General features: G+C 46.8%; 1 protein-coding gene across 1 annotated transcript in view; it reads right to left on the reverse strand.

The window, feature by feature from the left end:
* Positions 1 to 15,867, reverse strand: part of STAB2 (stabilin 2) — a 145,665-nt gene that overhangs the window by 72,335 nt on the left and 57,463 nt on the right. Inside the window, 9 exon segments of the mRNA XM_021687579.1 lie at positions 839 to 934; positions 4,029 to 4,187; positions 5,416 to 5,433; positions 5,435 to 5,510; positions 6,522 to 6,702; positions 9,174 to 9,285; positions 10,649 to 10,735; positions 11,292 to 11,378; positions 14,300 to 14,362. Of these exon segments, the coding sequence (XP_021543254.1) occupies positions 839 to 934; positions 4,029 to 4,187; positions 5,416 to 5,433; positions 5,435 to 5,510; positions 6,522 to 6,702; positions 9,174 to 9,285; positions 10,649 to 10,735; positions 11,292 to 11,378; positions 14,300 to 14,362 (879 nt within the window).

The following is a 15,867-nucleotide window of genomic DNA, read 5'->3' on the forward strand; positions in this document are numbered from 1 at the left end:
GTACAGCTCCTGCTTAATCACAATTAAATTCTTCCTTTTCATCCCTCGCAGATTTAGCATGTAAAAGTACAGGACACACAGTTAATTTGAGTTTCAGATAAACAAGTAAGTTTTAGTATAAGTATGTCCCATGTAATGTTTGGGGCCCACTGGTGAAAGACAATTATCGTATGGTTTCACTCATACGTGGAACATAAGGAATAGCATGGAGGGCCACAGGGGAAGGGAGGGAAAACTGAATGGGAAGAAATCAGAGAGGGAGACAAACCGTGAGAGACTCTGGACTCCGGGAAACAAACTAAGGGTCACAGAAGGGAGGGGGGTGGGGGATGGGGTGACTGGGTGATGGGCATTAAGGAGGGCACGTCTGGTGATGAGCACTGGGTGTTACACGCAGCTAATGAATCGTTGAACACTACATCAAAAACTAATGTACTATATGCTGGCTAAATGAACGTAATAAAAAAAAAGAATTGCCAGGTTTAACAAATAAAAAATACCAAGTTAAATGTGAATTTTGGAGAAGGTCTGGATAATTTTTAGTATAAATTTGTCCCATGTAATCGTTGGAACATACTTGTGCTAAAGGATTGTTATTTATTTGACATTCTGATTTAGCTGGGAAGCCTGTATTTTATCTGGCAATCATACGTTGGTTCTTCCAAGCTTTGGATTGGAGTGACATTTGTAAGAACATTCTGCCTGGGGACTCTCTCTGGGAGGAGGAGAGATTTTGTTCATTAGTAGTTCTAGATAAGAAATAAACTAGTCTTCTTTCTTTCTCAAGTAACTTTTTTTTTCTTTTTGAAGTAAGAATAAAAGAAATGAAGTAACTCACCAGTGGATGACATTTCCCAGTTTGTTCCAAGCATGAAGTTACTGCTTCACAATCAATCCCATTGCCTTGAAATCCTTCCTTGCACTCACACTCATTCTATAATTCCAAGAACAAAAGGGATTATTGAAAACAATTGCCTTTCATGCCTTTCATCACGTGGCCTGAAAAATGAGCCACAGAAATCATAGCTGTTTGGCCTTCTGAGTTAATGTCTTTCGTTTGTTACACTTCCGGTTCCAGAGCTGCTGCTCTACACATTCTGTGTTACATTTCATCTGAGAGTTCCCTGGTACTTTCTTTCTGAACTCATTATCCCAGAAGTGCCATACGTGATACAAGACAACCCATGAAGTTGTGGGAAGAAAGGAATAGAATTTCTACTTAAGAATTTTTATCTTTAACAATATAAGTATCATTTGCTGTGTGTGCTTTATAAGGTAAATGTGTGTATCTTTTTTTTTTTTTTTAGAGATTTTATTTATTTATCTGACAGAGAGATAACGAGAGCAGGAACACAAGCAGGGGGAGTGGGAGAGGGAGAAGCAGACTCTCTGCTGAGCAGGGAGCCCGAAGCAGGGCTCGATCCAAGGACCCTGGGATCATGACCTGAGCTGAAGGCAGATGCTTAACAACTGAGCCACCCAGGCGCCCCTGTGTGTATCTTTTTCAAAAAAGACTTTATTTATTTATTTGAGAGAGAAAGAGAGTGAGAGCGAGCAGGAGCACGAGCAGGGGGGAGGGGATCCTGGGGTCATGACCTGAGCCGAAGGCAGACGCTTAACCGACTGAGCCACCCAGGCTCTGGTAAATGTGTGTATCTTAGATGCAAGTATAAGTATACAGAAGCACCTGTATGTATCTTTATGGGGCAGGGCAAGACCTTATAAACATGGGTGTTTAATCCTTTCCACTTGGTATTGGGGTAGCACCTCCCTGTACCCCCAACCCTGACATGTTGATCCAAACACGGTTTGTCTTTTTACATAAATATTCATGGTAATTAGGATTTCTGCCTAATATCTAAAAGTTCTCAAGCCAACTAGTAACTACTGAGGGCAATCCTAGATATGGTCTATTTTATTTCTTATATGGCACCATTAAAAAAAAAAAAAACCTTTCTCTTCCTCCATCTCCCACATCAGGATGCCTTTATCCACAGAAAGAAAGAGCAGAGAGGGGATAGATACTGTTATGGGTTGAACTGGGTCCCGACCAGTCCCAATTCATATGTTGAAATCTTGATACCAGGACCTCAGAATGTAACTTTACTTGGAAATAGGATTATTATTATGTAATTAGTTAAGATGTGGTCACACTGGAGTAGGGTGGGTCCCCAATCGATATGACTGGTGTCCTCATGAAAAGGGGAGATTTGGACCCAGACATGCGCACAGGGAGAACGCCCTGTGAACATGAAGGCAGAGACCAGGATGATGCGTGGATAAGCCGAGGAACTCCAGAGATTGTCTGCAAACCACCCAGAGCTTGGAGAGAGGCATGGAACAGATTCTTCTTCAAGCCCTTCGAAGGAGCCAAGCCCGGCCACACCTTGATCTTGGACCTCTAGCCTCCAGAACTGTGAGACAATACATTTTTGTTGTTCTATGCTACCCAGTTAGTGACGCTTTGTTTCGGCAGCCTTAGCAAACTAATACAGAGACCAGGACATATTTTGTCTTTCTCAAATGCAATCTGGCAATTTAGGTGAAAAAAAAAACCAAATGCAATTGTTTGCCAAATGTGTGGTGAGACATAAGACGGCAGTGAGCTCTTTCATGAATAGGACATTTCCGTGGCCACGGTCATAGTACACTTGTCATCACCTCCTCAGTGTGGACTGGTTCCTGAGCAGTAGCTTTCTCTGCCTCAGTCTCCCTTACCCAGGTTAAGTGAAAGTGATCACAGACTGCAGAGTGCTACAGAATTACAAAGTGTGGTCAGGTGACTAAGAGGGGGCTCTGGAGTCAGACCATCTGAGTGTGAATTTCACAACATGATTTATTTTCTGTGCAATGAGGGCAAATTACTTAGCTTCTTTGTGCCTCAATTTTCTCTTTTGTAAGATGGGAATAATGCTAGTAACCTATGTGGCAGCAAAAGCAAAAATAAACACATGGGGCCACATCTAACTAAAAAGCGTTTGCATAGCAAAGGAACCCATCAACAAAATGAAAAGGGAACCTACTGAATGGGAGAAGATAGTTGCAAATTACATATCTAATAAATGGCTAATATCCAAAATATACAAAGAACTCATGCAATGCAATAATAAAACAACAAACAATCCTTTTAAAAAAATGGGCAAAAGATGCGAATAGACATTTTTCCAAAGAAGACACACAGATGGCCAACAGGACATGAAAAAAACGCTCGATATCACTTGGCATCAGGGAAATGCAAATCAAAACCACGATAAGATATCACCTCACACCTGTTAGAATGCCAATTATCAACAAGACAAGAAATAACAAGTGTTGGCGAGGACGTGGAGAAAAGGGAACTCATGCACTGTTGGTGGGAATGTAAATTGGTGCAGCTACTGTGGAAAACAGTACGGTGGTTCCTCAAAAAACTAAAAATAGAACTACCGTACCTTCAAGCAATTTCATTTGTGAGTATTTATCCAAATTTGAAAAGATAATCTGCACTCCCATGCTCATTGCAGCATTATTTATAATAGCCAAATATGGAAGCAACCCAGGTGTCCACTGATAGAGGAAAGAAGAGGTGGTATATATACACGATGGACTATTACTCAGCCATAAAAAAGAATGAGATCTTGCCATTTGCAACAGCATAGATGGACCTGGAGGGCATTATGCTAAGTGCAGTAAGTCAGACAGAGAAAGACAAATACCATATGATCTCAATTATATAGGGAATCTTAAAAATAAAAAAACCCCAAAAAACCCAAACACCAAAACCTGAGACCAAGCACATAGATAAAGAGAACAGATTGGTGCTTGCTAGAGGCTGGGGTGGGGGTGGGAGTGGGCTAAATGGGTGAAGAGTGTCAAAAGGTAAAAAAAAAAAAATACCTACGTCACAGGTTTGTTGTGACAACCGATTCTCACTACTACAAATGATTCAGAAGCTGCAGTAAGTTGTAGACGAAGTAGTGCTGCGTCCAGCGAGGAAAAGCCACTGGAGGAGTCCCGCTCCCCTTTGCTCTCTGCCTCGTCCCACCTACCTGCCCGGGGCCGACGTACAAACAGGTTGCGTTGGCGTGGCAGCCGCCGGTGCTGGCCAGCAGGCACTTGTCGATCTCCGAGCAGTCTCGGCCGTCCCCGGTCCATCCCTGCTGGCACACGCACGTGTGGGTCCCCATGCCCGTGCTGACACACTCCGCCTGCAGGGGGACAAGCCGCAGCGAATCTCGGAAACCTCAGTCCAGCCACATGATTCCCAAAGCAAAAAACGGGGGTACCTTCTAGAAACGCGTGTTTGCATGGAGTGCGATAGAAATGATTACAATGCACGTTTGCACCGAATCCATGGAAAACAGGAGACGATTTAAAGACCAGCATTGCTTGTTGTGGGCCAGCTAATGGCCAGCCCCCAGCACGTCGCTGTCATTTATGGAGCCGGGGACTGTTCTTAGTGTTTCGCTGGTAGAAGCCATCATCTTGAGGAAGGGCGCGTTAGTATCTGCTTTACAGATAAGGAAGCTAGGCTGAGAGGAGGTAAGTAACTTGCCTAAGGTCACACAGCTACAAAACTTCAGGAACCGTGTTTCTAGAACGCTGAAGTGCAAGCTCCCAACCACTGTAGCAACTCCAGACCTCTCCGGAGGAGCACCCAGCACCCGGGAAGCTGAAGGACAGCGTGATAGGGAGGAGGTGCCGGGGACGCTGTTCAAAGGGTGGGACCAGCCCCAGGGGCGTCTGGTGGGATGGGGCGAGGCATTCCCATCTAATTTCACCCTCGGAGCCTGACAGCTACGGAAGAGGTTTCCGCGCGGGAGAAACATGATGCGATCCGCTTCAAGTCACTCTGGCTGTGGGTGGACAATGAATGCCCCAGGGGCGGCGGGGGGCGGGGGCGTGGAAGCAGCAGGGAGACCAGTTAGTAAACTGTACCTAGGGCTCGGTGGTGGTGAGAGGGATGTTCAAAAGCAGTGGTAAGTTTGGGCTATACCCCTGAGCTATACCCAATAATAGAACTTAGGGCAAGTCACTTTAGCGTCCCCAAGCCTCAGTTTCTTTATCAGTACAATGGGGATAAGAACATTCTTTATTGGGTTGGGGGGTTAGGGAAAGCAAATGAGATCATGGACATTCAAGTCACTTGTAAGCTGTAACGTTTGAATCACTGGTTTATTGCTAATAACCTCCAATATCTGATTCTCAGGCTCTGTTTTCAAGAGCCCAAAGACCCCCGCTCCTGTGGTCCTGGGACATTCCCTGCACACGCGGATTTAGGAAGTGGAGGCTCACAGAAGGCATAATCTTTAAAACTCAAGGTTCCAGCAAATGTGCTTCATGCAACAGAAAGCCTTCAGATACCGCTTTTTGCAAGGCCTTCCCTCAGGATTTCCTAAGAAACCAGGCAGCTTGGAAATAAAGAGCAACACTCACATTTCGGCTGCAGCCCCCCCGGCGTGATTTCTGCACAAGGGTCCATTTCTGAACAGAGGCTTCCATCCCCTTTGTATCCTGCTTTGCAAACACAGCTGCAACGCAGAGCACATGCACAAAATCAGCCCCAGAACTGTAAGCAGCAACCACCCAGGAAAAGGCTGGCCAGCCGGGGGTGAACCGGCTCCTGGCCAGACATTTGACAGGTTGCCCTTGTGGGCGGAGCCAGTGTACCAAGGTGGTCACAGGCACTTGGAGGGGGGGTCTGCGGTCAGACATGCCTGGGTGGGAATCCAGGCTCCACCTCTTAGCAGTCGTGTGACCCTGGATGAGCCCCTTAACCTCTGGGAGACTTTGTTTCCTTATCTGGAAAATGAGTCTAAAATCTCCCGCATAACTCTGTGAAGATTAAGTGAGCGAGATAAAGCATGTGGAACATTTAGCAGGTGCCTGCCTGCACTTGCGCCTTGTGAGGCCCGACTTCCGGCAGCTTTGTTGCTTTGATGGGGCTGGAATCTGCCTCTAGTTATTATCCGTGGTTCTGGAGAGAACAACTACCATCTCTTTTACGAGACAGTTTTTTTTTTTTTCAATTTTATTTATTTATTTGAGAGAGAGAGAGAGAGCACAGAGGAGAGGAGCTGAGGGAGAGGGAGAGAGAATCTCAAGCAGACTTCCTGCTGAGCATGGAGCCCGAAGATGCAGGGCTCGATCTCATGACCCTGAGATCATGACCTGAGCCAAAATCAAGAGCTGGCCACTTAACCAACTGAGCCACCCAGGCGCCCCTGGTGCTGGGTGCTTTTACATCCAGTTTTTATGACCTCCACAATTACCCTGCTATGTAGGCAACATCATCCTTATTGTCCTGATGAAGAAAGTGAAGCTCAGTTAAGTAACTTGCCCAAGGTCACACAGTTGGTACGTTGCAAAGCAGGGAGTGCGGCTACTTGAACCCAGCTCAGTCTGAGATTTTCTCCACAAAGGCCACATTGGCAGCTGGAGAAAACAGGCCTTTGTTGGCAAAGAATTGAGATATGGGCTGTATCTACCTACAGGTGGCACAGTGGCTGGGGGCTGTTTGGGGTGGTGCCCTGCAGGCCTACCTTGCTGTCCCATTGCTGTATTCACAGGTGGCGTGGATGTGACAGAACTGCACGTAGGGCCCACAGGCCGAGGTCTGCTTGTGGCAGAACCTCCCTGCAGAGCCTTCTCTGCACGTGCCAGGCAGGCAGGCCCCGTCACTGTCGATCCTGTTATTGCATGTTCCGGAAATGCACAGACATTCTGGAAGAGAAGGAAGAAGGACATTTGGGGGTTGGGGGACAAATGTAGCAATGGGGCACATGGGTCATGGAGGAGAGAGACCCCTTCCCCTCACCCCCCTCTCGTGCCCGTCAGAGCAGAACCTGGGGCTGAGCCGGGGGAGGGCTCTGGAGGCTAGGTCTTAGCTTCTCAAGTGTCTCTCCATGTGCCCGAGACAGTGCTCGGTGAGCTTGACTGTCCTATCAAGGATGGGAAGAACTCAGTCCCAGAAGTGCTTTGCATGTATGTGTGCGTGGGGTGTGTGTGTGTGAAAGACGCCAAGGAACTCAATCTTCATTTACTTTATGGCTGGAGAGCTTAGTCTGGAAATTTCTCACCTTTCTGGAATCATTAGAAGCGGTTTCTCATGCCAGCATGGCCTCTGACGTGTGGCTTACATACTTGTTCTTTACTCTCTGTCACAGCAAACCAGCACTAACTGATGGCCAGTATTTGTTTACTGACCTTGTTCTAGGCATCGGGCCGGACTTCAATTATATCATCTTATTAACAGTCAGCCTCAGAGGGTAGGTACTCTTATCATCCCCATTTCCAGATGAGCAAACTGAGGCCAGAGAGGTGACACACATTGCCTAACCTGCTGCTAAGTTTTCAAACCGGGATTTGAACCCAGGACTTCAGATTCCATGTCTGTTAGTGCCCACGTGCAAACACCATAGGTTAGGGTATTAGCTGGTGTTTCCACATGCCTGTGATCATTTTAAACTTCAGTGGTTTACTTTGCTTTTGATGATAGGTATTTAAAGATTGCAACGTGTGCTTCAGACTCAAGCTCCTATGCACGCGGTAGTGAAAAGAAGGATGCAAAATTTCTTAAAGGCAGGAGGCAAGGATTTGGGGGCTTGGCTATGATCAGAAAGGAAGGCTTCTGCGGTTTTGACCCAGGAGGGCGATAGGAGAGGAATTCATGTGGGTCCTTGCAGCCAACATCCAGGGCAGAGAAGAGAGACACAGTGAGTGGGCCGGAAAAGCATGGCTGGATTTAAAACAAAAAACTTTTCATAAACTTTTAAGCAAGTCAGGACTTCATCTGCAAGGGACAAGGGCACAGAAGGAAGAGGAGGCTCTCCTGCATGGGATGGTGGGCAGCCACAGACCAAGACGAGAGGCGTTGGTGTGGAAACCTCCACGGCTTCCCCTGGCCTCAGCATACTTCCCTGCTAGCCTCATAAAAATACCAACGTTGGCAGGCTTTGGAATAAAACCTTATTTTTGTTTCTCAGAAACCTTGTTTGGCACAAAGAACAGTGGACTAGGATCAGCAGCTCCACCCTGCTGTGTTCCAGTTTCCTGTCCATCTTGAGAGGTGGGTGTGAAGATCAGACCAGGTGAGAGAGAGGAAGGGCTGTGTGCTTTGTAACCAGCAAATGGCGTTAGTAGTGATCGTAGTAAGAAGGGCTTCATCTACTGATTTCTTGCTAGGTGGAAGCTCTGTGCTATGGCCCTAAATTATGGTCTAACTTCATCAAAAACCCATGACATGGGTACTATTATCATCTTCGTTTTATAGATGGGGAAAGTAAGACTCAATGAGACTTCTTCTATGGTCACACAGCCTGCCAGTTGCAGAGTGGGGATTTAACTTCCAGCTGGCTTGATTCCACAGCCAGCTCTGATCTAGTCATTTTTTTTTTCTTTCAACTTCTAATCCTAGTGTGGAAATATACATCTATATTTATTTCTACATATCTATGTATCTACTTAAATATACACATGTTGCAATCTTAAAAGACATAATGCATTTTCTAAGATTAAATAACTGCATTTTTTTTTTTAATGCTAGTGTTGTGGAACTTTCTGCTTGTTCTCCCAGCTTCCTGACATTTACGTCACTGAACTTAGAATAACGGCAACAGTAACAACAATCACAGATAATAGTAAGAGCTAGTGTATTTGTATTGCATTCTACGTGCTAGGCATTGTCCCAAGGCAAGGGCTTTCCATTTATAACTTGCACTAACGTTACGAGGTAATTACTATTATTACCCCCATTTTATAGATGAGGAAACCAAAGTCTAGAGAGGGGGGGAGTCACTTGCCCAAGGTCACACATTTTGCAGAGGGGGGGATATGATAGAAGGGGATTGCTGGAAGGATAGAGAGTGAGTCTGTGTGTTGCTACTGAGCCCACGGTCAATTCAGGTTTGTGGGGAAACTTGAAGAGACTGGTTTTCAAACTGTGGTCCCTTGGCCAACAGTGTGGGCATCCCCAGGGAACCGGCTAGAATCACAAGTTCTCCAATAGCACCCCAGGCCCGCTGCCTCAGAAACTCTGCAGTGGGGCCCCGCAGTCTGGTGTGGGCTACAGCTTGAGAACCATGTGTTGAGAAATGACCCAGGACGAGGGTATACACCAAGCAAAAGGGCACACAGCCCACAGACGCAGGGATCCTGGCTGAGGGACAGGAGGAAGCTCTGGAAGTGCCACTTACTTTTGTCACACTGAGGTCCATATTTCTTGGGATCAGAGCAGAACTGACACTGGGAGCCTTGGAAGCCATCTTGGCAAATGCACGCCCCATTGCCATCGAGGCCGTCTACACACTGCAAGCAATGAGGACAATGAGGTCAATGAGGGCATGAGGACAATGTTCCACCATAAAGAAGCCCCAGATGCCTTTGTGTCACGGCCTGACTTCTTTGAAGTCAGATTCTCTCTGCTAGACATGGCTCTTTGGGACTCCTTGTGGAAAGTGGAGTCATGCTGGTAACAGGTAGGATGCTCAAACAGGGACAAGCTTGGGGTCCTGAGTCGGGATTTCGAACCTGAAGGGAAGTCATTCAAGGAGGAAGGGTGTCACCATGGTGAACCGGAAAGCTGCAAACAATGCTTGCGGGATGGTGTGACCGGCCACCGACCTTCAGAATGAAGGCTGGACATTCTCTCCAGAGTCTCGCTCGCTCAGCTTCCTGACCTCAGACAACAGCGTTTCCCCCTGCAGTGTAAGACTTCTTGTCTTCCACCTCCCCATTTCAGCTGTTTCAAGGTTGGCTTTGCAAGGATCGCTGTGCACCAGAGTTGGGCGTGGGCGGCTTCCTGCCACGGGCTGTGGTAGCTAATTCGTACCCGCTTTGCCCTGGTCTTGCCTCACCTCAACCCATTTGTGGTTGCAGTTTTTCCTTCCCCTTGAGAGGGGCATATTTTAGATGTGGGTTTCTTAAATGCACAGATCTATAATTTCCCATGTTAAACACTGCTACTTTTACCTTTGTTTGTTTAGCTTTGGCCTCCAAGCTAGAGGAGTCAAGTTTGGGCCTTTACATTTTACTAGGTTTTGGAGGTGGGTTAATAAAAAGCAGATCACTGGACAGTGCTTTTTTTTTTTTTAAGTATCACAGAATCTTCATCCTGAAAGAAATCTTGGAGATCAATGCAGGGGACTCTGTTTTCCTCTCATCGGAGGAAAGTGGGGTCAGAGGGAGCCTCATTGAATTATCCAAGGTCAAGTTGTCAGCAGCAGGAAAGCAGATATTGGAACACTCCCGGACTCCCCCCTCCCCACCCCTGGCCCCAATTCCTTCTGCTACAGATACCTTCTGTTCTTTTAGCAACTGATCTGTTTTTTTCTTTCTTTTTTTTAAAAAATATTTTATTTATTTATTTGTCAGAGAGAGAGAGAGAGCGCACAAGCAGGGGGAGGGGCAGGTAGAGGGAGAAGCAGGCTCCCTGCTGAGCAAGGATCCCGATGTGGGACTCGATCCCAGGACCCTGGGATCACGATCTGAGCTGAAGGCAGACGCTTAATCGACTGAGCCACCCAGGTGTCCCGCAACTGATCTGTTTCTTTTACTTTCTGGGAATAGTGACTGGCACTGTAACACTTCTTGGTTTAGTGGTTTTAAAAATTGCTTTTCCACTTGACTTAGGACAGGTCAAGCTCAGTACTCATGAAACAGTTTGTATCACCTGGCCATTCCCCGAGCATGGATTCGAGAAGCCTCCAGGACACTGGTTGCAGTCAGGCCCGTAGAAACCTTTGCAGCACTTTGGTATCTGAGAAACAAAACGCGTGTTGCCTTTTGAAACCACAAGCAGAGTGCCAATTCCTCAAAGGAGATACATTTTAATCTCCGTTATTGTAATAAACAGCATTAGCTCCCCATTATGGGCTCGACTTCATCTGCAGATGATGGCACAGCTGGTGCTCAGCCATCTGCTCACCACACGTGTACTGAGCGCCAACCACGGGTGCCAAGCCGGCTCTGGCACCGCGAGAACAAGACATGAAGGCTTGCGCTCATGGAGCCCACCCTCTGTGTCATTGGGAAGAGACTGTCAAGGATGGTAAGAGACAGGTTGGACACGCGGCAGTGGCCGGTCCATGGTGGGGTGGAGGGGGAGCATCAAGAGGGTGGGCTCTCTGTTAAGAGCCAGAGGGAACCACAGGAGGGATGGATGCAGGGAAGGGGGTGACCCGGACCCCACGGAGAGAGTTCACTCTGCCATTCCCCTGCAGGAAGACATGGCCAAGGCTCCACCGGCACCCTGTCACCTCACAGATGCTGAGGCCCCAGAGTGTGGCCCCGGAGCTTGGCCCTGCCAGCCTCACCTGAATGGTGGCATTGCAGTATCGGGCACAGCCACTCTTCAGGCTCCTTATTCTGCCAGTGTAGACACATCTGTGTGTGAAGAGTGTCTGGAAGAAAGCCAATGGGAAAAATGCGTTGAGTCTGCATTTTGAGGTCCTCTGGGCATTGCTCGGCTTCGTACACTCGACAACCTACTTCCGTTTCCCTTTGACATCAGGCAAGAGCACCAGAACACTCCAGCTCACGTGGCTCTCTGTCAGAGCTTTGCCACCTTCTTTCCTTGTTGGTAGAACACAGGCTGGGATTGGCACAAGTCAGGGCACGTTTATCTTTACCTCCCCTCTCTTGCCATAGCAGACTTTGCCGGTTGACTGGGGAACACTCTCCTGTTCATCCTCGATGTGACTTAGCCTCCTCTTCCAATCAATAGCCATCCGCAAGCTCCTTCTACACAGAAAATTTTGGAGCCAGTAGAGAGTCTCTCTCTAGTTTGTAGACAGATCCACCAAACAAATTGTGATGGTCAGAGCTTTTCTCATAGGAGTGGTGTATATATATGTGCATGGAGGAAAGACTTAAGTGCAACTTTCCATTCTCTAACCCCTGGTGCCCGATCATAATTATTTAGAGCTGCCATTTTCAAGAGCCCACTAGGGTCAGATGCACTGCACATATAGGGTCATCAATCTTCAACTCCTTCCCTCTTTTGTAGATGAGGGAACTGAGGCCCTGACAGGTAAATCATTTTTTCTAAAGAGCACCGCTAGTAAGGGGCAGGTCCAGAGAATGGGTCTTACCACATACTAACTTTAGGATATCAGAGGCAAGTCATGTAGTCTCTGTGGGCCTCAACTGCCTCATCTGTGAAATGGGACAATAATGCTGATCTCAAGTTTTATCCTAAGCATTCTGTCCCTGGCTCAAGTTTTATGTTAGGTAAACGTTGATGTGGAGGCACCCCTTCATCTTAGGCTCTTGCTCAAGAAGGTAGTGTTGAGAACTTCATGGGCTGTAAAATCCTAAAATCTGAGCTCTGTAAAGGAATTCTGCAGTCATTGAGGAAGGAATGTTCAGTCCCCTTATCAGCTCTCAGGATAATTAAGTAAGTATAGATCATGGGAGCCTGGGAAGGGAAGTTTTGGGGCTTTTTTGGTTCTAACCCATGTATCTAATTCCACCTTCTTTCTCTCTTTCTCTTCTTTACTTGGGCTGTAGTGATGGAGGATCATGGTTCTGCCACGTATTAGCTGTGTGACCTTGTATGAAGCGTTTTATGTTTCCTTACCTTCGTTCCCAGATCACAAGATGGCTATGACGGTAATATACCTACCTCGTAGGTTTGCTATATAAAGCATTTAGAACAATGTCTTGCACACAGCTATCGTTCTGATGCTAGTCAACATGATTTCCTCTCTTTTCCTCCCTCTCCGTATTCCCTGGTTGATGGCATCCTGTAGGACTCAGGGGTGATGTCTTGACTGAGCAAAATAACTATCTGCACACCTGCCCTTATTCAATGTTCATATTTTGCTTTATTAAATGCTTCTCAGTAGGATTGTGTTAAAGAGCTTATCTCCTTCCTTAGTGACCTATTCTAGTGTTGAATGATACTTCTCGTTGGGATGCTCTTTTTTTTATTTTTTTAAAGATTTTATTTATTTATTTGACAGAGACAGAGACAGCGAGAGCGGGAACACAAGCAAGGGGAGTGGGAGAGGGAGAAGCAGGCTTCCTGCTGAGCAGGAAGTCCGATGCAGGGCTCGATCCCAGGACTCTGGGATCATGACCTAAGCTGAAGGCAGCCGCTTAACGACTGAGCCACCCAGGAGCCCCGGGATGCTCTTTTTTTAGGACAAAATTATAAGCAGAGATTTCTAACATCAATTTTACCTTGGAGCATTTTGCTTTTGTCACTCATAGAGCACTTGGCATATGAATTCTGGGTTGTTGCAGAACGATCTGTTTTCCCTGTTAGACTACATCTTCTCAACACAAAAACGAAAACGAAACAAAACTACATCTCATTCATCTTTATGCCATGGGAACCAGCTCTCAATAGATGTGAGCAGAATTCAGTCGAACTTGAAAAGGGTTTGATGGTCCTAATGTCATTCTCTTGATAGGCCTTGTTTTTCTATCTATGCTTGGGAAAAGCAAACAGAAGTAAAGTGTGGCAGAATATGTCAGCCCCAAATCGGCCACTTGGCCTAAGGATTGTTTTGAGCTCAAGGCACCCTTGAAAAACAGCAGATAGAAAAGGGACGCTCTGACTTCCCCCCGTTTCTTTCTGAAAACAAGAGATAAAACTCCCCTGTGAAAGATGCCCTCCCTGTACCAGGACAAAAGAGACCTCTTGTCACTAGAGACAAGAAGCTAAGCAGAGAAAAAGCTGCACAAATGGACCTTGTTAAAATAACTCTGAATTTCCTCTAGCCTCCCTGTACATTTCAGTGACTTTCCCACAATTGCCTCCTTTTATTTAACCTACCACATAAACATTTGGGTTTTGCCATTTCTTTGGGTCTTCGCTTTCTTATGGGCTCTCCCGTGTACACATAAAATCTGTGAACTTTTCTCTTGTGAATCTGTCTAATGTTCATTTAATTCTCAGTCCCAGCCGGAGACCTTAAGATGGTGAAGGCAAAGCTTTGACTCCCCTACACAAACTTAAGAGGGTGAAGTAGAGAAAGAATGAAACTTTACTGAATAGCCACTTGATTTATGTATTGTACTTGGGTTTTTAATCTCTGCTAATCCTCTTATTATTATTACTTACAGACAAAAAAATTTAGTGTAAGAAGGTTAAGCAATGCACCTAGGGTTAATGAGCAAGGATTCAAATGCAGCTCTGTCTACCCTCCCCCATACAGTGGGCTTTCTACCCTCCCCCACATAGTAGGCTAAGAGCCAATCTGATGTTACCCCAGTTGGAATTAATATCTTTTAAGAAGAAAGGTAGAAAAGATGAGAAGCAACACCAGTGGGGTCACTTGGGTGATGTGTGGTTTCATGAAGCCATCACACTTACTGTGGGCTCAGAGTTAGCAGGACATTTGCTCCAATACACCAGAGAACAGCTCACACAGGTGCCCTGGAAGGAAAGACAAGGATCAGTACAGGCATCCCTGTAAGAGGGAGCAGGGGACCACCCTACCTGGCCTCATGCTTCCTTCCTCCAGGGGACCACTCCTGGCCTCCCTCTCCACTCCCTACTGGTGCCTCCCTGGAGAGAAGGAGGGAAGTCAGTGCCCATGCCAGAGGGTTTGGGGGCTGGAACTGAGCTTGCTCAGAGCAGCCGCCTCCTCTCCTTCGTTCAGGGTCAGATCGACTATCCACCGGCCTGAGGTTTCTGATTGGCTCTCCGCCATGTAGAGGCACCTGTCCCTGAGGAAGCAGTGCAGATTTTCCACCTGTGCTGGAGACAGAGCGTTAGCACTGGGCACAGGCTTGTTCTCCAATTAGCCTAGCAGCAGCGAAGCTGAGCATGGAATCTCCGCCTTTCAGTCTCTGCCCCCCCCCCCCCCCCCACCCCTGGGCTTCTTGTTTCATTTGAATTCAGGAGGAAGGAGAGGGGTGAGTGCTTCCAAATCTTTCCAGATCAATTTTCTGACCTCTTTTGGGCTCTGTGCTCCAGCAGGTGGACCTTGAAGAATGGTCTCTCAGCCTCCCCTGCCAGTGTCTTAATGGTCTTGGCCAGTGCGAGACGCCAGCAGGATGCTGGTGGGTAGGAGGAGGGCAAGATAGAGGTATTTCTTCCCTACATCTCTGCTGGGCACCATCACTATAGCTCCTGATGGATGTCACTTCTTCCATCCTTCCAGCTCTCACTGGGTTCTGTACCTCCTAGCCCTCCCTTCCTCACCTCTTTGGTCCTGGATGGTAAAGATTTCCTGCCATTCCTTCTCCTTGGATGCCCCAGCATAACTCGGTTGTCTCCTTAGCCCTGCCCACCCCTCTGTAGTAGCTTCTTCATTAAAGACTCTTCATTTGAACCATCGGGGTAACTTCTGTTTCCTGTAGGGACCCTAACTAGTACAGAGAATTATTAATTAAACCTCTAAAATCCAAACATACAAGACAAGGCAGCTATGGGTTAAGGCTGGTGCAAATTGAGACTTCTAGACAGTCCCAGCTGCCCTCACTCTGTGCTAGCCTAAATACTTTGCAGAGAATGCATTTGTACTTTTTAAAAAAAGATTTTATTTATTTTTCTGAGACAGTGAGACAGAGCAAGAGAGAGCACAAATGGTGGGGAGGGAGAGAGGGAGAGAGAGAAACAGACTCCCCACTGAGTGGGGAGCCCAACGCAGAGCTCGATCCCAGGACCCTAAGATCATGACCTGAGCCGAAGGCAGATGCTTAACTGACTGAGCCACCCAGGTGTCCCAGCATTTGTACTTTTAACAGACCTAACAAAAACTATCCTGAATCATGTAGAGCAGATAGATTTGACTTTAAACCCAGAGAAAATAATAAAAGAAGACTCTATCTTAAGGCAGGTGTTGGGAAGCTCTTTTCTCTATTAAACCAAAATCCTTTGGGCTGTGGCCCAAACCCACATCTAGATTCTTTCCTTTGGGAATTTGGAGAACAAGT

Source organism: Neomonachus schauinslandi, chromosome 5 (genome assembly GCF_002201575.2).
Source record: "Neomonachus schauinslandi chromosome 5, ASM220157v2, whole genome shotgun sequence".
Taxonomy (NCBI): Eukaryota; Metazoa; Chordata; class Mammalia; order Carnivora; family Phocidae; genus Neomonachus; species Neomonachus schauinslandi.